The sequence below is a fragment of the Cyrtonyx montezumae genome, unplaced genomic scaffold (genome assembly GCF_038088225.1).
Source record: "Cyrtonyx montezumae isolate F1298 unplaced genomic scaffold, pur_monq_1.0 scaffold_3, whole genome shotgun sequence".
NCBI classification, from domain to species: domain Eukaryota; kingdom Metazoa; phylum Chordata; class Aves; order Galliformes; family Odontophoridae; genus Cyrtonyx; species Cyrtonyx montezumae.
The window spans coordinates 93,013,674-93,036,395 of NW_027072034.1; the positions used below are offsets into that span (position 1 = coordinate 93,013,674).

At 37.3% G+C, this 22,722-nt stretch overlaps 1 protein-coding gene across 1 annotated transcript in view; it reads right to left on the reverse strand.

Moving 5' to 3' along the window:
• ARHGAP8 (Rho GTPase activating protein 8) overlaps positions 1-22,722 on the reverse strand; it is an 82,522-nt gene that overhangs the window by 29,222 nt on the left and 30,578 nt on the right. Inside the window, exons 4-8 of the mRNA XM_065742404.1 lie at positions 19,378-19,465; positions 17,351-17,482; positions 14,358-14,444; positions 11,147-11,245; positions 9,912-10,022 (exon numbers count right to left, since the gene is read on the reverse strand). Coding sequence (XP_065598476.1) covers positions 9,912-10,022; positions 11,147-11,245; positions 14,358-14,444; positions 17,351-17,482; positions 19,378-19,465 — 517 coding nt within the window. The remainder of the gene's footprint in view (positions 1-9,911; positions 10,023-11,146; positions 11,246-14,357; positions 14,445-17,350; positions 17,483-19,377; positions 19,466-22,722) is intronic.

Sequence of the window (22,722 nt, forward strand, 5' to 3'; positions counted from 1 at the left end):
AGTATCTGTCAAGCATTTTGCTACATTTTTATAGTCATCAACAATAAAATAAAGGATGAATCTCAGATTTTAATATAAAATTCAAATACATTTGTGTGAAAATTTAATGTTGTATTTAAATGGTGACCAGCTTTACTGACGAGCTCTAAGGTATCAGAACAAAACAGCACAAATGCCCTATTACAAGAGACTGCAACTGCTGCAGTTATTCCACAGAGTGTGCAAGGTGCTCACACAAGCTGATACACACAGCATGTTAAACATACCTACTGCTCCTGGCTGGGGTCGTGCCTGTAGATAGGAATCAGTTTTTCTTCTCAAGGAAGCATGGTATCTTTTTTTGCCTAGGCTTGCTTATTATTTTATTAATATAAAATAACTGATACTAACTGAACTGAATTAGATAGAATTTCATAACACTTGCATAGAATGAGCCATCAAAGATTTTGTTTTGCATTTACACTATACATAAAAATAAACTTTGAAGTAAATGTTACAGTGATGTCAGTCAGCATGGAGGGGAGGGTAAATTGTAGGGTTCTCTCCTTGGCCCCTTCACTTTGTGTTTGTTTTGCCTTTGTCTATGAAAGGAGATAGAAGACGACATGCAGACTGCTTAATTTTGAGACTCCACTGAGGAGGACTGTGGCCCTGGGCTCACACACAGGGTTGATGGGGGAGCTCCTACCAAAGAGAAGCATCAGGATCCTGACCTAGACACCAAGTTGCCTTGTGGTTTTACCTCTCTCACTCATAAACTGACAGGGGAACTAATGCACTTCACACTATTTGGTGCTCAACCACCAAGCAGTTTGATCTCATTCATCACTCCAGAGGCACAATGCTGAATCAGTGCCATTAGTTGTTCTATTTCAAAGACCTAGACCTCCCTGCTGTTGGAATAAGTTGTTCCTTCAGCTGCAGAACTACCAAAGTTGATATGCTATGGATTTGTGCCTATGTCCTTTGTTTCCTCATCACATAGTCCTGGATCATTTCCCTATGTCATCTCTAAGTCTCATGTAGTATTTTCATTTCTTCCCCTCACCCATTTATCTCACATTTCCTTATAATGTTAGGAATAACTCATAATTAATCATCATCTGAACATACACAGGTGCGTCAGCAGACCATAAACAACAGAGAAATGATTTTGAGCTTTGATTCCTCTCCTTACAGCCAATGATTTCTAAAAGCTCGTAGAACTGTAGTATTTTTGAGAGTCCTGTTCCTATGTACATTTTGTTGACAGGAGTTCATAGCTTCCCTATAAAACGTGACTAAAAATATCCATTGAACAATTTTTTCCTGCTCTTTTTCAACTAAGTATCTATAGCAGACACCGAAGTGTATAAAATTCATTACTACTCTATGTGTATGCTAATACTAACTTGTGCAAACACCACAGTATCTACATTTAATATGATTTGGGAAAGAGGAATTTTCTTTAACATAAATGGATACAGGAATTCTGCTTGAAATTACAATCCAGTTTCACATACTAAGTTCATAACAGAATAGTTTTAGTCATTTGACCAAAAAAAATCTTCAACTTGGGGAACGTTAAAAGACCAACTGCAAGAATTGAGTTTAATTCAGATAATCCTAAAGTCTGACCTTGTATATGCTAGTAATTCTCATAATTTGCTACAGTTCACAGGTATGAGCTTCAGATCACACTGGCAAGGTGCCATTAATTTCAATCTAAAACTGTACTGGACTAGCTGGAGTAATCACTCTCTGCAGTGCCATAATAACTTGGCAATAGCCAGAAGAAAGATTTAAGACCTGACTTCTAGGACAAAGGCCAATCTCAATCTTTCGCATTATCACAGACATATTATGAGAGGTACTCCAAAGGCCATGGGTATTTTAGGAATAAACCTCACTAACAAGAGACAGTCACTGCCTGAAATGCTATCAGGGCCACGTCTATAGCATAGTCCTCAGTGCAGCATCCTCATCTTACCCACAATCAGGTGCCTGAGTGAAATTATCTTCCAGCAGCAAAATCCTCCCAGCCACTTTCAGGATATCAGTTCTGTCAGTCCCAAAGAACCAAGCCTCTCCTGCTCCCTCCAGCTCCAATATTACCTTCAACAAGCTTAAAACAATCTTACATGGCACTTCAGAGTGGAAAGCCAGGCTGACTGCTTCAACCATGCAGGAGTTGCGCAGTGCTCTTAGAACAGCTGAGACCTGTGTTGTGCTTCCCTTATAGGTTCATAGGTTCATAAGGCTGGAAAGGACCTATAAGATCATCTAGTCCAACCATCCTCCTATCACTATCCCTACCCAACTACTAAATCAAATCCCTTAGCACCTCATCTAAACGCTTCTTGAACAGCGCTAGGGATGGTGCCTCAACCACCTCCCTAGGCAGGCCATTCCAGTGCCTGACCACTCTTTCAGAGAAAAAATGCTTCCTCAGGTCTAATCTAAATCTTCCCCGGCGCAACTTGTGGCCATTCCCTCTCGTCCTGTCATTACTTATCAGGGAGAAGAGGCCTACCCTCTCCTCACCACAACCCCCCTTCAGGAAGTGGTAGAGTGCAATAAGGTCTCCTCTGAGCCTCCTCTTCTCCAGACTAAACAATGCCAGCTCCCTCAGCCGCTCCTCATAAGACTTGTGCTCCAGACCCCTCACCAGTTTTGTTGCCCTTCTCTGAACACGCTCCAGGGCCTCAATGTCCTTCTTGTAGTGAGGGGCCCAAAACTGAACACAGTACTCGAGGTGCGGCCGTACCAGAGCTGAGTACAGGGGGATGATCACCTCCCTGCTCCTGCTGGCTACACTATTTCTAATACAGGCCAGGATGCCTGTAACACTGCCGGCTCATGTTAAGCCGAGCATCAACCAACACCCCCAGGTCCTTTTCCTCTCTACATTCTGCAAGCCATTCTGCCCCAAGCCTATAGCATTGCATGGGGTTATTGTGGCCAAAGTGCAGGACCCGGCACTTGGTCTTATTGAACCTCATCCCATTTTGCTCAGCCCAGCTGTTCAGCCTATCCAAATCCCTCTGAAGGGCCTCCCTACCCTCAGGCAGTTTGACACATCCTCCCAACTTGGTGTCGTCTGCAAACTTACTGAGGGTACACTCAATCCCCTCGTCTAGGTCATCAATAAAGATATTAAACAAGATGGGCCCCAAAACTGACCCTTGGGGGACACCACTCGTAACAGGACGCCAGCTGGACTTAACTCCATTAACCACTACCCTCTGGGCACGGCCCTCCAGCCAGTTCTGCACCCAGAGAAGAGTGAACCTGTCCACGCCACGGGCTGCCAGTTTCCTCAGGAGAATACTGTGGGAGATATTCATATAGACCCAGGAGAGGAAAAATCTAGAAGCAACTGTGCTGCAGTGCTGTGAGCTCTCATCTCCTACAGAAGGAATGCAGATATCTAAGCACAGAACATATGAGCCACGTGCCATGGTTGCTTGACTTATGCACTCTCTTGTTTGCAGCAGATCACTGTTACCTAACAAACCTGCCCCCACATAGAAGAGAACAGGCAATGACTATGCAACCCACTAATAAATTTATTTTGCTAATAAAACACACAAGCAAGGAGATTCAGAGGGTTATTTGCACTGCATGCAAAGTTGAAATTCCCAAAGTTGAAATGATAACCCCCAGAAAGTGTATAAACAAAAAAAGGGTGTGGGAGACAAGGCCAATTTCAAGGTCAAATCCGAGATACCACTGAAGAAAAGCTTGCAACAAATCAAAATGAGGAAAAAATACTTTAGATTTTCTCATACGGCAGTTAAGACACGTTCTTGGTGTGTCAAATAATTGTGTTTCATGTATTCATGTTAGTACCTTAAACTTTTAGGGCAAGTTTTATTAAAATCATTCAAAAGCCTAAATAACTTAAACAGGGACATCATCAAGACTTTAATTTGCTTGGAAGCTGTTATGTTTTTATTATTGACAATCTGAGCTCATGGAACCCATTCTCAGCCTCTCTGAAGTTGCACTGATTAGATTGTTTTTGCTTTCTTACAGCTGCTCACTCCAGAGACACCAAATAGCAACCCAGCAGATTTTTATAAATGTTTTCTAATTATTATTGTTTCCTATAAATGAGTTTTCCCATTTCAGTGTACAAATAGCAAACTGATTATTTACAGCACTTTCTCCTGCTGAGCACTAGCCTATCTGTCAGAGCGGGGAAACAAATAACTGGGCTATGATTTGTAATAATAAAACCTACACGTTATTTCTCTTTTTCTAGGAAAAAAAAAGAATATCTGGTTTCTGCACACTGGCCATTTTCCACAGAATTCTTCTTTCTCTTGAAGGAAATGTTCCACTCCCAGCACATAAAAGAGGACCTCAGGATAAACTGTGTTTTAAAATACAGTAGAAAATGACTGAAAAACAATACACTGAAAGTCACAAGCGAAGGTTTGTTCTGCTTTTCCAACATCTGAGAAGGCTGGAATGCGTATTTTCATAACATTGCACAATGTGGGTCATACTGTTCATCTTACTGGACCTAAGGTGACAGAAAATAATAGGGGCATTACCTCAGCTAATGTAAATCAGAGCAGCCCAGAGGTCAATGAAATTACACCTCTATCTTCCCTTTTGTGGATACTGTCAAGTAATCTGCATTTTTCTTGCCCTGTTCAGGACGGTGTGATGAGCAGCTGTGCTCTGCGATGGACCATGCAAACTGCTTTTGGAGATCAGGCAGTTTGCAATGAGAGATCTTTTATGCTTTCTCCTTAAGAGAGAAGGACAAAATAGAACATTTCAGTGTACAGTATAGTATTCTGTAACTGATTTGCATATCTGAATCATATTGCAACAATACGTCAGATTCAAGAGGGATCTATTTCAGTAAACACAGTAGCTAGAGAGAGTGAGTACTCTTCACTATAGAATATGTGATCAGTTACTGCAGTATCGTACATTCAATGACTCATTTTTAGACTGTGGACAGTTATCACAAAAGGTCTCTACACATTGTTCTGAAGTGCCATTAAGTATTCTTGGTTGATAATCTCTCTCTCTCTCCTCTTCCTCTCCTTTTCATTTTTTTTCCCTGCTGAGACATGCTGTGATTCAGTTTTGAATGCATTCTTCCTCTGTGGTCATGCATGCCCAGCATGCCCAAGCAGAAAGATTATGCCCAAAAGGAAAGCACCCTGAAATGTTTATGACAAAAATTTAACAAGCAAAATATGTAGAGTTATTGCAATTTTGTGCATTTTTCTCTGCCTTCTCCCCATCCATGGCAATAAACACAAAAAATCTGGCTCCCCACAAATGATATTTAATTTTAGATTTTAAAACCAATCAGAGAAAACAGAACAATGTCAACAGCTAGACAAGGTCAGCTCTGTGTTCCTGGCTGGAGCTCAGCTGTAGCCACCCCTGATTATAAAGGCAATAGGGTGAAGCAACAAAGGTTCCTAGGAGCTTGCTGAACATACAGTGGAAGACAATGATTCAGCTTGGCTCATACATTTTATTCCTTTTAACTTCATTCATACATTTGAGCTGTATTTATTTCACCACCACAAATGGAGGGTCCCCCAATTTTTTCTTGCCTTTTTAAATTTAAAATTTTACTAATGGTTTTTAAAAGAAAAATCCCCTTTTTTTTTTTTTTTTTTTACCTTGACACACAATGCAAAATAGTGAGAATGTATTATGAATAGCTAATTCCCACTGCTCTGCATTTTTCGTGTGAAAATAGCAAGGCAGAATGAACACAAAACTAGTCCTGCTTTGTGAGCACAATACATGAGCATTCTTTGAAATGCCTGGATTTATAAAACTTATAGCTACTGGCGAGTAATTTTCCAAGGACTGCAATTCAATCCTCTGCCAGTCAGGAGCGACTGAAGACTACAACATCAGAGTGGAGGGTGCATCCCTGCACACGTGCTCTTTTGTAACATTGCTCCTTGCTAGCCTCCGCTTTTGCCCCCTACTGGAGACAGGATATGAGGCTTGATAGACCTTTACACTGACTCGTCATGGTTGTTAATCTGCTTGCTCTGCGTTCTGTTTGAAACGCCCATGAAGATGAACATGTTTCAGTTGTGTTATTTTACATTTTCAAGAGAAAATGCTCTTTCCCATGTTGCTTTCAATGTGAGATCAAATATTTAAATGCGTTTTGGGCCACTGAAACAGGCAGAATTTGGCACCCAGGGAAACTGGGCTGGAGACAAAAAACACCTTGGAAAGACATTCAGCCCACTGGGCAAGTCTGCCCTGTACACATAGGCCCAAAGAAATCAGGAGAGCAGCTTTCTTTTTTTATTTAATCTCCCATGCTTTAAAGAAATCCTATTGCCACTTCTTGATGATTTAACTACCTTTATTAAGCTCATTTATTATTGTTTGAACTACAATACTTCCCATGTAACCTTCAGAAGAACTTGGTACCAGATTCAAGTTCCAGTTGTGAAGACCAAACAATAGAGTCCTCACAGGAGCTCGCAATGATGCAGGCTTCAAATTCATGTCTAACTAACTAACAAGTTACACACTTAAATTCCAAAGAACTACATTTTGCGCTAAGATCTTTGCTGAATCAGTATGAACAGCTGGCACGGGATAAATTTCTGTGGCTCCACCCAGAACAGATCTCTATTCTGCTGAAATAGTCTCATATCTTCACTGTCCTGCTCTCCTAGGTAAGATTCATACATACAGTGTAGGAATACTTATGGTTTGCGAGCATTATTGAGGTTAATCATATTGAGCACTTATCTTTAAGAACAGTTACTCTAATTAAGTCTGCTCAGGTAAGATTCAAACGTACTATGTAGGAATGCTTATCGGTTTGAGAGCATCAGTGGCATTAATCGTGAATGTTTCCCTTTAAAAATAGTTGCTCTAATTAAGTTTGCTCCTGCAGAAGATCCTCAGTTCCTTCACAGGTTTTTGTTAATAGCTATTTGTAAAATTGGGACCACAGGCAGATAACTTTGTAATCTATCTTCCTTCCTGCATCTATAGCATGCATCTGATCTGTGCCTACAGAGAGAGCATTGTGCATGCATCAAGCAGTAAAAACAGTGATATGACTGTTCACAGTCCTCTCTGCACATGATTGAGAGCTCCTCTCTACAGCTTCATTATTTCTTTGCACTATGCAACAACAGCTCCTTGACTTACGGAAAAGCTCTTTTACATAAACTCTAATTTCTAAGCCTCCCTCTGTTCTTCTATACCTAAAGTAACAGGAGCATACAAAAACTAGTGCACACAAATTTTTGAAACACTCTGAAAATGTCTAAAGTATCCATCTGAAATTATGGGATATGAATTAAATACCTGAGAGTGCACTGCTATAAAGCTTTCATACACGCACAATTGGAATGACCTAAAATTCTTTCTACCCATACTCCTCATCCAGAGACCCAGACCTCTCAAATATCACCACGTATTCCTACAGTGCTATCTATGTGTTTGTAGGTTTGTTTTCTTCCACTTTGCAGACAAAATCACGTTTGATATTCAACATGAATATCATTTTGCACTTTAAAGATACAAAGTCAGCTCGCTGTTTGTTTCTTCCCCCCACATAGAGTGTAACTTGACACTGAGGGGTTAAGAGATCAAATGAAACCTTTTTAAATCGAGATTTTGGACTGTGAGCAGATGAGGGCAACATAAGAAAGGTTCTGAACTAATTTGATAATAAGCTAGGAAGAAAAGTTAAATGAGAAAGTGTTACCTGACAACAGCATTGACTGATGTTTTTAAAGAGGAACACTGAAAAGAACATGGGTTTTACTACTTTCCATAGGCAGAAGTCATTGGGATACCATTGTCTAACAACTGATCAGAATTAGGCTATCTAGGAGGCTTTGGATAATCTCAGTCACTATCTTTTAACTGCCTAATTAAAGATCATCAATCCAGAGGTGCTGAAAATGATGAAACTTCAGGCTTATGAGTCTTAATGTTTCTTTTGTTAAACTCCAGAAAAAAAAGTCCACTAGAAATAGTCCTTTAATGGCAATAACTTTCTCTTAGTAGCATCCCTGATAATACTGTTTCTACTTGACAGTACTGAAATACATGGCACAGTATACATATTCCCATAAACCCATACTAAATAAAATCTGTGTTTTTTCAGGAAATGGAAAGAACCTCACCTAGGAGAAGGCATCAAACCTGTATCTTTGCTAAATACATGGGAAGTCACTGATTTTTTTCCATTACAAACCATAGAGCTCATAAAAGGAGAGGGGAACAGGTAAAAGCAATTGATTCATCAAAAGAAAAGTTAATAGTTTTTTTTCTGGTTCAGATTTTAGAAGCTCTCAATGCATACCATTCTCTTTCCTCCATTAGCTTTATCTCCTTCATAAATACAGCATATATTAATTAATTCATTTCTCAGTTTGAAGTAGTAGAGGATTTATTTTCTTGTGATTTTTACCAAGGTGATGGAGTACTACCTCTGTGAGAGGGAATGTGAATGAATGTGTGCAAACAATGAACAAATATCCCCATTACTGTGGTCTTAGATATCAGAGTGCTCTGAACTGAACTCACATATGGAGTCTCCTTAGTGAGTGCTGGAACTCTCCAGTCCAAAAGTGATAGTAATATCTTATTCAGTGTTTCTTCACTGAAATATTTTCAAAACAGAAGCTCTTTAAAAACCAGCCATCCTATTTATATTCAGGAAGGCTGAGGTGTGTGAGAAGGACATTGTTTGCTGTGATATCGAAATTCCAGGATGGACTGGAGGCAAGAAATTTTGTGCCCTGATGTCAGTAAGCAGTCCCACTTTTGCAACAGGAGCAGCAGTATAAAACACTGTCCTTCTTAATGACCCAGTGGAGTCCACCTAACAGATATGAATTAAGGAAGTGAGTTACACGTGTCTCAAGTGTTCAGTTGGATTCTGAAGAGGTATCATAAAAGTTAATGTCATAGCAGCTCTTATACGATAGATACTGATTGTTCTAATATCAGGCTTTCCACTGAGGACTAATGTTTAACATTTAACAGGGGAAAATTATATTTTATATCTCATTTAAAACTGAATCATTAGCACCAGATAAGCAAACATGGGGGTTGGGAGGAAATCCAAATGTCCATGGATCAGACAGACTGAACTGTTTATTTTGAATGTGAGAAGGAAGCCATAGCAAGATAACTTTCCATATTTCTGATGGAAATGACTTAGTTGGAAGCTATAAGAAGATTTTGTGGTTTTCATTGCTGTTGTTATTTTTCAGGTTTTTTTTTGTTTGTTTGTTTCTTAGCTTTTTTTTGTTTGCTTCTGCGTTGTTTTTTGTTGTTGTTTTTAGCAAAATTGCCTTTTGAAAGTACTATTGCCATCCCATTCCTTGTGTTAAGTAAATCATTTTTATACCAGATACTGTGCTGTAATTTACATAAACAGCTGTGAGAGCCTTTCTGTAAGAGTGATTTTATTCATTTCATAGAGCTCTGATAAGAACAATACTTGAGCAACAAAGCAACTATACATAAAGGCTTAAGCATCCATTTTAGCTTTTTGCAGCCATTTTTAGCTCTGAAGCTTTGCTTTCCACCATCTCAGTAACTCCAAAGCACTTTTCTATCTCCCAGCAACCACCAGCAACAGGTGAGCTTGGGACTGTCATTTACAGGCAAATTTCTGTCCATGGAGAGAAAAAATGCACAGTTGTAGTAGCATTGACTACCCCAAAGATACTGTAAGCATGAAGACCATGCAGGTCACAGGGACTATTATACCTGTCCCAAATTCATAAATGTTACTGACTAACCCTATAACTTTATGGCTTTCAAAGAGAATGAGAAACTAAACATATACTAAAAAAAAGTCTGCAGACTTCTTGTCAAGTGAACCTGCACATTACACAGAGCAGCAGGATATAGAAATCTTATATTTTAGAAATCTCATAGCTTACTATTGCAGGCTGACTCCAAATTGCTGGGTAGGCAGCGGTGGTCTTGGTGGAGGAACCTTAACCACAGGTGGCAGTTTTCCCTTATGTTTCCCTCGAAGATTTTCATCATGTCTGTAAAAATCAAAAAGGCATTGATTTTCTGTGTATCACAGCTGACAAGTTACATATATTAGTTTGTGATGTTGAACTCCTGACAAGAGTGTATATGCTGCAGGTCTTACAGAATTTGCATCCAGTATAATTTAGGAAATAGGGAAATATTTAGGCAGTATTTGTTGAAGAATTCTTTAACAAGACGAAAATGAGCTTTTTTTTTTTTTACTTTAGCCAATGGAGTACAATAAGAAACATGTTCAAAAAATAGGAACACACTATAATTTAAAAGAAAAATTCAAGCTTCTTTGCTACTCAGAATACAGTTCTCCTTTTGCAACTATGCAATCTAATTTATGACCTCAGAGCTGTGAGGTATTTTCAGTTATTTTCTATTTACTCAGAAGGTGTGTAAAAAGCCACCTGACATCAGTAGCAGTCATAATCAAAGCTTCCAGTTACATTCATTCAGCAGTGACATAAAATCATTTCCTGTCAGTATATCAAAGCATTTCCATGTAAAGAGTTGTGTCAAAAAGACTGTTATTGATACTAATACTGGCACTTGATAATCCCAGCCCAATGCACATCTTTATCTTTCCCTCTCCCACCCCTCACCATTACTCCTCCCTAACACACATACATGCATCATATGAAAGTAATGCATTTTCTAACAACAGACATATCCACAAAATTCAAAATCTATTAACTCTATGCTGACTGTGAAACCTCTTCATAAAAGAAAGGCACTTGATCTGTTACAATATGCATGCAAAGAGATCCAGATTGCATTTTTGCCTGTGAACCTTGTGGGGTACTCATAAGTAGCAGCAACACGTGGATTGGTTTTGTTAACACTCACACTGAAGCTGCAATTGTGGGAAGAAAATGCTCCACAACCAAGATGTGAATGTTTCAGACCTGTAGAAAACGATAGAGCTCTCCTGTGTAAACATGTGACACAATCTAGCATGTCTTTCATGGCAATGCAGATTTCAGAATTAAATCCCATCAAGCACAGAAAGTAAATTAAACTTTCAATCATTGAAGAAATAGGATTAGACTCTGCTTGGAATACAGAGAACATTACACAAGTGTACCTGAGAAGACAGGAGACAAAGTATTTGAAACTTGCCACATACCGGATGACTTCTTGAGGGATATTAAGCTGGTCATATTTGAGATGTTCTCTCAGGTCGCTTAAATAGTTCAAGTAGGTGACTTTTTTCCCAAACTTGTGGCTAAAAAAATTGCAAAGAAGTATAAAAATCAGCATAGGAGAAGCATTTATGAAGGTTTTGGTTTCCGTTACAAAAATGTAAGTGCTGATGCAACTCAAAATTAGACTGTAATTGAAGCAGCAGGAGACATGAGATGTATTTCATTTTGTATGATCAAACATATACAGTGCATGCCTGAGAGTCTGATTTGAATAAAAATAACTGACTTTCGTCTGAATGTTTTTTGATTTGCATAGATATGAAGAACACTGCTTTAAAAGCCACTGAAAAACAGCTTTCACACAGCATTATAAAGCTTACTAAAATAACTGTTAACTTTAGAGAAAACGTTGCATAACCAGCACTATGGTTGTGTAATTTAGGTATTGCTTTCTAACAAAACATGAAATAATGGAATTGTAGAGACAAAGTAGGAAGTATTAAATGACAGGCAAGATTTTCAAAGAATGGAGAGCGAATATCCATGAAGTGCAGGGCCATCAGATCTGTTTTGAGAAGAGCTGGATAGCTTCTGAATATTAAAGCTCTCTGGGTAAGTTGAACAAAACAGGCTTCCAAATTTGAAGCAAGAAGGATCACTATTTAGGTTTCGAGTTTCAGTTACGCATGGTGCATAATTATTTCATATTTTTCTGTGATAAAAAGTGTCAATCCTGTAATGAATTGTCAATGCAAGTAGTAGGTGTTCATGATGAAAACTGTACTTCACTGCGGGTTACTTTGATATCAAAACTGGAGAAAAATCCTCTCACAGTAATCAATTTACTGAGTTGTCAAACACACATTCGCACACTCCCTCTAGTGGGCGATGTCACAAATGCAAGTAATTTGGGCATTCTAGAAGCTCTCAAGTCATAACTGCTAAATTTTGCCAACAGACAAGTTATTATATGTCATCAGTTCATTTGTGTAGAATAGAACTTCAGAGTTTTTAGATTGTATTTTTTTCCCAGTCCTTCTTTCTGATCTCTGCTTTCAACATCACAGGTAAGCAGAAGAATTCTCTACAATTGACTTACAGACCTTTTCAAAGTTAACTCATTCTTTCAATTACTTTGTCATAATAATACTAGTTATACTGACAAAACAATATCATAATTGCTATTATTATTATTACCAGTGTAAAAATTTGTTTCTGTTGGTCACTTTTTTTTTAATGTATTTTTAACAGGGAGTAAAGTATTATCATTTCTTTTCTGAAAAAAAAAAAAGTATCACCATTTCTTTTCTGAAAGAGTGGTCAGGCACTGGAATGGCCTGCCTAGGGAGGTGGTTGAGGCACCATCCCTAGCGCTGTTCAAGAAGCGTTTAGATGAGGTGCTAAAGGACTTAATTTAGTAGCTGGGTAGAGATAGTGATAGGATGATGGTTGGACTAGATGATCTTATAGGTCCTTTCCAACCTTATGAACTTATGAACTTATCAGATTAGACTCAAAACAAGTATCTAGGTACACAGTACTAAAAGTCAAGTACAACATGAATTCTCATTCATATGAAAACAGAGTGTTAAAAAGTACGAGATGATCATGTATCTGACAAGTGCTGGTTTCAATTTACTGTGTTGGGTATGAATGTTTATCAGGAACACCCATTTTCAAGTCCAAAATAAATGCAGATTTAAATGCCAGTGTATCATAGTGTTCCAAGAAAACGTATTTGTCTTATTTATGCAGATATCATATGATCCTGGGAAAACGAATGCTTGAAGAGATAACCGTATATATGTACTTTTTTTTTTTTTTAAGAACAACCAGCATTGTTTGGCCACCTATAGTCCCAGTGAGACCATTAACACCAAAGAGAAGCTAAAAGTTTGAAGTGAAATGAGGGTTATAAATGCATTCAAGACTCTGGAGCCAGTACTAGTTCCACACCACAGTATGAGTGGCTGACTACACCCAGGTGTAATAGCTGTCCTTCACTATTCCACTTCTTCCCTTTGCCACACAATCCCTGGATTCTTGTCCTGAAGCTGAATTCTTAGCACCCTAGAAATCACTCTCAACTGCCTCTTAGAAAGAAGTTGGCTGTGCCTGAGTCATCCTAAAACAGATCACGGTTTATTGCATTTTTTTCCAGAACCTTCTACAAAACTCCACATAGCCATCCTACACCAAATCGGGAAAAAAAAAAATCCATACCATTCCTGAGGTGGAATTAGCTACTGTACCTTCTCACCAGTGGTCTGTGTCCTGGATTTCTCACACTGATTTTACTGCCAGTTACAATCAATATCTACAGTCATTCTTGTTTCATGAATAGTATATTCCAGAATGAATTCTGGCTGTAATTACTTAAGTTTCACAAGCTTCCTGGTTGTTCTGATCTGCCTAGAAGTTAAACTTGTGTTTTATAATTAACTTGCAACAGTCAGAAATTGCATGTTACCATTGTGCACATTAGGAGTTGTTGATTCACTCTGTCTTTTCAGGATAAGTTGCTACATTCCTTCAGCTCCGAGGACATACATAATATAATCTGCAATATGCCAGAATTACTTTGAATGTAGCAGAAGTTCAGGAGTAAAAACTTAAATCCATTCGTCATTGCTGGTTCCTTGTAGATACTATTAGTTTTTACAGTGAAAAGGAAAAAATCCATTGGTAAAATATACCCATCATTATACTTTTTCTCTCAAATTCTTATGAGCACTTCAGGGCTTATTCATTAACTTCAAACACACATGTGACATCAATCCTATTGCTCTCAGCACTTGAGATCAGACCAAAGGTTAGACTTTTATTACCTGCCTTACCATACCACCTAGTGACTCCAGCCATGGAACTAGCTTTCTTGTGCTAGGTGCGGTTAAACAGGACAAAAAAGTCATTCACGGTCCACAGAATAACTGTGTTTTAAAGTAGCATTTACTTTAACATATCATTAAACCTTTTATTAACTAAGACTGCATTATCTTAGAAAGTAAAAACTTCTACCCTGTTATGTATACTCAAGCTTGAGCTCATCTTACATATTAGCTCCAGCCAGTTTAAATGGGTGTTGTGCTGTTACTTGATATATTTTACCTCAAGATTTTTAAAAGCAACTTGTAAGAAAACAAATCATCTCAAAACTAAACAGGAAAATGTGTTGAATGAATTGCCAAATACCTTATAAGAGGTTTAAAAATATTCCACAGAATTTTTATGAAGTTGGTTGGATGTACAACATAGAGTGCTTTAAGGTTTTTCTTATACCTAGGAAAAGAAAATGAAATTGTTAGAAAATTTTTGAATATCATAGACTGTAGAAATGAATAGATACAAGTGAACGGCAGGTATTATTACAGGAATATCATACATCGTTTTATTCAAGTACATTAAAAAGACTTAATCTAGGAGAAAATCTACATAAAATTATTATTATTTTTTTTAATTAAAAAGAAAAGGTCACTGTGGATGATACCACAGTATTCCAAGTTAACACTATTACAATCCTAACCACTGTCTTTTGTCTTGAAGGCTTAGTAACTGAAGAGTGGAAGGAAAATAATGAGAAGAGGTAACCTGAAAAAGAATCGAGAAGAGAACGAAGTCTTAGAAACAAATTTCCCTTCATTTCTCTTTATTTCCTTTTTTAAGGAGCTTCATATATGAGAAAATTTATAAATTTTTTCAGGTGAAAAATTTAGACCTAATCTTCTTTCTCACTACCTTTATCTTATTTTGGTAGTCGTTACTAAAGTTGAAGCCAATTAGACACTGTTTTTATCAGGTGGTCCTCTCTGTTTAAAACAAAACCTTTTTCCATTACAGCATTGCTTGATTCCATGCTGTCATATAATGGTACATAAACAATAGATTCTATCAGGCTGAAACTGAAATGGAAACTAGGCTTCACAGGAACATGCTGATCTTATTCAACCTTACTGCAAAATGGAACTGAGAAAACCCACAATCAAGTATCTCTTTATATTCTGCATATAAACTGTTACTTAGAGCTTTGCAAAGTTTGTTTCACAGTAGGAGTATCTCTCCCTAGTGATGACCATTCATTGTTAGGAAAAAAAAAAAAAGATAATCATTAACTCTCAAGAAAAACCTTTATGGAACAGGTTAATGTAATGTACATACAAGCAAATAACTGTCCTCCAGCACAACAAGCACTCCTGGAAATAAGAACTCAAATTCAGTGATAAAAACTAAAAGGTAAAACAACTGAGTTGCTTTACTGAAGTAAGTCAGTTTGCGTCTCAAAGCAGAGGCATAAGTAGTTCTGAAGAAATTTACATACTTCGTATTTTCTTTAACTACAACTGACTGCCCAGAAGAATTCACTGAATCTCTGCTGTAATCAAGAACTACTGCCTTGAATTTATTCCAGTTGAACATTTCCTTTCATGATACTAGCTAATTGCAATCTTTGTATTCTCTTTTCTCTGACATGAGAGATAATCTCAAAATACATGAATGGAACAGGCCTGAAAGGTACTATTTTTGTGTTGGGTGTTTTTCCCTCTGACTAGTACAGCTAAACATATATGCCGGACTGTAAATACTGCTGTGAGCTTCTCAGTGACTGCATGCTATGAACTTCAGCTGTGAATAAAATAATGTGTGTGGGGTTGCCTGTTTGTTGTTGTTGTTGTTGTTTAAGATACCAGGGATTATCTTTTCCTCTTTGGTTTTCTTGCATTCTGAGTCAGAGTGAAAATGGAGAAAACAGATTTCTTGCATAACTGTGTGCTTGAGATATATGCGGGAGGGAAGGCAACAAAACTGAGGAAGATATTGCCCCTCATACTGCCTCTCCCTATACAGCTGCTGTAAATTAGGCTTGGGATTGTCTCAGAAAGAAAATATGATAGGGTAGGCTTCCAATTCCACAGAGTGGTTTATTTTCAGGACCTGTCAAAGCACAGCAAAAAACACTATTATAGCCCAAACCTTTCACCGAATAGAAAATATAGGAGATCCTTTGTCATTTTTTCTTCCTTACCCTGTCTCAGAAACAATAAATGCATTGTAGTAAACATATTCAGAAACCTACTAGCAAAAACAAGCTTTCTCAATCTGTTGCTGAGCTGATACCAGTTTCTCATTAAAGCAGATAGATACTTCATATGAGAGCTTGCCACTGCAGCTCAGATGGCTGCTATGCACAACCTCATTTTCTTGCGTAGTGGGTTTTAGAGTTTCAGGATGCTATTGGGTGAGATTCAAAAGACTCTGAGTAGTTTTGCGTATCTGAATTTCCATTTTCAAAGCAGGGTGGTACATAGCTCTGTTAAATGCTCATGTACTTATATTGCAGTTCAACATAGAAATACTCATTAACCAATTTCACAGTGTCTTTTTGGAGATTTGCTTCTTGTTCTAGCTTCCCGATTGGAAAAATCAGGCACATATGATTAATTCCCCAACACATACACAGGCATATCTACAATTCCACTTTGGGAAAAAGCCATTTATGTATGCTTCTACTTCCAGTTAAGTTGTCCATTTTTGGTCAGATTACAAAAACAAGTAAAATAGCCAATAACCTGTGAACAAGTAGAAGGCTAACTGATTTCAATTGGAACTTCCAGCTGTATTGAATAATGCTTGTTTTCAAAGAACAAACTTTAGAACTCTGTTGCCATTATTGAAAAGCTATCTATCTACAATCTTTGGCCAAGTCTACAACCCATCCAACCACCCAAAATATAAGCAGCAGTAATTGTTCCTCCAAGGAACTGGCATATACAAGCACTGGGGTCATTTCTGTGTTTTATGTATAACGAACTATGAATACTACAAGTCTTTTGAGAAAATGTCTGTTAGGATCTCCTATTTAATATACAGTCTAGCCTTGAGAAGATTAAAGGTTCAAAAAAACCATCCAAAAACTGTGAGAGAATCAAGAATGAAGGCTAGTAAGGTGTCACAAGCTTCTTGTTAAATAGTGCACAGAAAGATGATGGCATGGTTCTTGCTCCCAAGTCTTTGTATAACTATGGATAATCATTCCAGCACCTATGACACACATTAGTAGCGCACAGAAGACATTTATAAGAGAACCAACAGACTGAGGCCATTACAAGAATTTGTAATGGTAAAATAAACTTAACCATTATTGATAGACATACACACACACACACAAACCAAATATTCTGGAGACGTACTTCCTGTCAAATTCTTTGTAGGCAGTTTGTAACCACTTCAGTGATGGTTTATTCAGACTCTTCAGGCCGTAGTGGAAGTAGACAACTGTATAGTCATTCTCTACATACTGGTCCAGAGTATACTTCAAGTACCTGAAAAGGAAGATAACATTTTAGTTTTAAGATAGTGTATTGGACAAGAATTCTAAAGCAGCAACTGAGAAAGTAAACACATTGTCTTTCCATTGAACATTCATGACTGCAGATTCATGCTTTCCTCTAAGTATTTATCAAATAAGTTCATCTTGTTTTAGTGTTACCACTAATTCCACCATGTTATGAAACTTGTAAAAGAACATGTTATGTTACAAAAACAATGATACTCGCAAATCACTAAATGATGAAGGCAACATATGGCTGTGTTAATAGATATTTTAAAGGATACATTTTAATTGACAGCAACTTCCATTTTGCTTTCCTCTTGTCTTTGTCAATTCTGTCCTATTAGCCAAATAAGCACTGTGATTACGACCTTTCAAAAATAATAAGGAATAATTTTTCTTTTTCCTCTCAAATTAAAAGATTTTAAATTCTTGGAAAAATCCATTAACTCTAATTAATGCCAGTTACAGCTGGTTACTGTAAACTGTTTTCTTGAATATGTTTGCCTTCCCCTTGTTTGCTTTGTAGAGACTTCATTCATAGATCATTTCCTTTAAAACTAATTTAAAGAACTACACTAGTTTTCCCATCTTGAAATAATAGTATATGTTTTATAAGCAGATTTCCGTGCATTGTTTCTTTTGTGGTATAGTGTAAGGTGCTTTTCTCTTCCTTTTCTCCTGCAATTGAGAATACTGTATGGTCTATTACACACCTCAATGATTCAAATAAAGCAATGATGGAGGAGTACAATCTGGCCTCATCTCTTGCTGTGTCAGATTTCAACTTTCCCATGTCATTCTCAATGCTATCTTATTATGCTGTGACAGAGCCCCAGATATCATTCTTCACTCATTCAAGAAAATAGACAGTTTCATGTGACACTTATTAGGCTGTGGCTACCTGAAAGTATCAAGGCCAGATTGACTAGTCACCTATGCAAAAGCATGTAACTTCACTTCACTGCCATGCAGTACTCCCACAGTCTTATTGACCTACTTACTAATCTGTCACACTGAAAACTTTAAGATTGCTAATATTCTGGGACAAGGAGTACCATTGCTATTTATATAATACTGTTTTGATACCCGAATTGAGTATTAAATTGTATTTTAATGGAATTACCATCAACAGTAATTCAAGACTTTCAAAAAGAGTGTACTCATAAATACATCTAAACAGATACTCTGGCATACAGAGAGCCTCATGTTTTATGTTAGAGCATACAAATTCCTTGGCACATTGCCTACAGAAAGCTTGTACTTCTAAAAATAATTGAGGGAGCTTTGAAGGAATAAAATAACCAATATTTTTGTACAGTCAACTGCTTGTTACAAGGTAAGATATAAGAGAGTTAAAGAATAATAATGTACTTAATGGAAATCATTTTATAAAAGAGGAAAAACAGTAAAATAAATAACAAAAAGTTATTGGTTGGTGATTTAAGAAATGAATTATAGCAAATTAAGTTAAACTTGTCATCCATGAGAACATATCTACATTGTACTAAAACACTAGAACTTGTCATCCATGAGAACATATCTACATTGTACTAAAACACTCCTCTTCCATTGGTCTTCATCATAAATTCTTTGTTTTAAAATATAAGAATTCATTAATAAAATCAAAACACCAAGTTAATTTCAGTACACAGTGAATTACTTCCTCTAGTCAAGATTTCAGGTGAAATAACTGACAGTTTCATCCACATCTCATTGACTTAATATTAACACTAGTAAGTGCATCATTTTTCCATTTCACTCACTGCTTCCTGCTTCTCCCTCTCTGAAAACTCATTCATCTGGAAACAAACTAAAGGATGTTCACATATAAATGTGATTCTGAGAATGTAAAGCAGTCTACACAGGAGATTGAGCGAAACTTACTCCAGCAGCCTGGTGTGATTGAGCTGGTGGGAGGGGGGCATACGGCAGCAACTGAAGGTAATCACCTTCCTTCCAGAATTGTCATCACCTAGTGAACAAAACCGTTAGTAAAGACAACGCTTATTTACTCATTCAGTAAGACCTCAGTGATCTGAGGGAGCACCTTGTATTTTCTGGTATTTGGGGTAATCTTTGTATTTCTCATCTTCACTCAAAACACACTGTGAAACTTCATGAGCAAATCACACATTGCCTACAGAAATAAATTTGGACACCATGGCAGTAAAACAATGCAACTGCTGGACAACTGAGGCAGACTAAGCTGAGAAACGGTTATTCAAAAGGCAACTGGTAGAGTGCAGCTCCTGAAAAGGAGTGTCTAAATCTTCCTGCAGAATTTATGGAAGAAACCATGTCTTTCCATAGTAGCCACAGAAGTAATGTTTTTAAACTCTTCATGTCTTATTTGCTGTTCCACAATACACAATTCAGTCATCTTGGCAGGGGGGTTGGACTAGATGATCTCTAGAGGTCCCTTCCAACCCCTACAATTCTGTGATTCCGCAGTCTCCTCTGTCAAACATTGAGTCAGATTTTTTTATTTTTTACCAACTTAAGCTTTTTTAGCTACTTTTCCAAAAGCACGACTATGTTCAGATCTCATTTAAAACACAAGAAACGTGTATGAAAGGCAAACACCTTTGCTTTTCATAACCTGAAGATCACCAAGATTCATCCCTTAATCTCTCCAGCAAAGCATGTATTGGTGCACTTGAATTCATTGCAATCTTTGGTTCATGACACTTGCACCTACTCACAAAGCTGGTGATGATGCCAATGCCCACCCAATGCCCAGCTTCTGCTATCTGGAAACCCACACTCAGATGTTATAGGATGATCATATTGAGAGTAACTGTACAGAAGACTGTGAGATGTTAAGATCTTAACATGTAGGTAACTAGCTGTAATACAAAAACAAAGAAGTAAAAGGGAGAAAGTTAAAGATTTAACAGAGTAACTTAACAAATAAATCATGTGAACATTTCTATGAAAACTGGGTAGAACAGTTTTGAATCAACTCCAGCTGTTTGAATCAACATTAGTACTATGAACTATATTAGCTGAAGCTGATCAAATTACACGATCTGAATGAGAAAATATTTGCCAACCTGGAAACGGTTTTTTTTTATGAAAAGTTACCAAGTATATAAATATTCTTCCCTTTATTTTTCTTAGGAGAAGATTGCTACTCTCAGATGACAGATTCCACATCAAGAAAAAAAGCATTCTTTTATTCGTTTTAGCCAGTTTCTATCTCGTGTATACAGAGGTCATGATGGTACACTATTGTTTTTTTTTTTTTTTGTGTTTTGTTGGTTTTTTTTTAATATAGGAAAATGTATAGAAAAAACAAGATTAACTTTTAATAATTTTTCATTTATGAATGCTGACTGGGAGACATCTTCTGTGCTATCAGTTCCAAGCCTGTGTCATCACCAGGAACTGTGCCCATAACCCTTCCACTGATCTGTCAGGCTCCATCTTGAAAACCAGTTAGTTTTTCCAGTTCTTGGTCCTACTGCGCACTGCTATGAAAATATGCAACCTCATTTCATCAATTCTGGTCTAAATGTCCTAGCAAGTTTGTACCAGCTTGTTTGTGTGACAATTATATGACCCAGTTCTTCTCCTCCAGAACTGTTCACAACTCTGATGGAATCTCTAGGCAATGGTCACTTCTTCTCAGCCTTCATTTTACTGCTCATAAACATGTTTGATCTTCCACCTCTTTTAAAAACCTTCCTTCTCCAATCTGTTTTCTACACTGCTCCAATCTGATTGCCTCATTCCTAAACATGGATGACACGAATTAGATAATGAATTGCAGATGAACATCACAGATAGGACTTAAAGATTTTCTAATATCAACATTGTCATTTACTGAAAACTGAAATAAATATTCGAGTTGACAGCTATAGCTGGACTATCTCTAATGTCCCCCCTACTCTGATTTCACAGATCATATCTCCCCTTTTTTTTTTCTCTTTTTACAACCACAGAACCTTTTGCTATTTGCTTTAACATCACTTAAAGACTTAACTCAGTTTGACTTTTGGCAATTATCACTTTAGCCTAGTATTTCTTACTTCCAAAATATAGATTCCTCTGCTGGTTGCTTCTTTTTTCAATTCCTTTCAGGCTGACTGCTTATTTTTGCTATCTTTCTTGAAGGTGCTTTTTCATACACCATAGTTTGATGCCCGCTTCCCATGTTAATAATAAATTCTAATTCCTGTGTTAAATAAGGCACTTGAGCACCACTAAAGGAAGGTTATGCACAACAGTATTATTACATGTACTCAGGTAAGTGTGTATATTGTTCTTAAACAGGCAATAATTTCATTTCCTGAAGTTATTTAAAGCGACTTATTTGACATTCTCAGAACACTTATAAAGGCATTATAATTCAAAATGCATTAATATAAAAGATGCACTAAAATTAAATTAAAGCATTAATAAAAGATTGTTCTCTAAATCATGACTTGTTTGTGGAAAAACTGCTGTGCTACAGTACACTGTGGAATATTTTATTTGTTAGACAATCATTTTTATGAGCAAAATAAATCTAAAAACATTCCCAGTTAAATTACTAAGTGAGTCACTAATTGTTACTGTTAGTTACATTCCACTGCCTGGTTTAAATGACAGAATAAAACAACTATCTTTATAAAAGAAGTGTAAACAGATACACTTAGAACACATATAAACACAGTTTATATTGTTTATTTACTTTTGGGTAAAAAATTTAGTTTCATATTAACATCTTTTATTCCACATTACTGAACAGATTCAGATGACAACCTGTTCTATGCTTCCATGTTCTATCCTTATCCTTGTACACTGCTTTTGCGTTTCAACAGTTCCAGAAGTGTTCCCAGAGACAGACTACCTTAACTGCTTGGGCACCTAAACTCCCCCAGCCCACTCTCTCTGTGTTCATGCCTTTATCTTATTCACACTGACAAATCCTTTGTCTGAAATCCTTCTCTCACACACAAAAATGGACTGAGAGATTTCTTTTGACTATAAGTGGGAGGACACTGCCTCAATTTGGTATCCAGCAGACACATTCATAGGTCAAGTATGTAAACAGAGATGATGACTGCCTCAGCATTATCAGCTGGGCTCACGGCTGAGTCACTCCTGTAAGCTCATTTCTGCCAAGCCAACCTCCTCCTCTACACCTCATGAGTAAAGAGGGGTGGGTGGAGTGCCGTGTCCAGAATAAGATTTATGCCCATTAAAATGCAAAATACTGGAATTTTATTTGTGTGTATTTCTCTG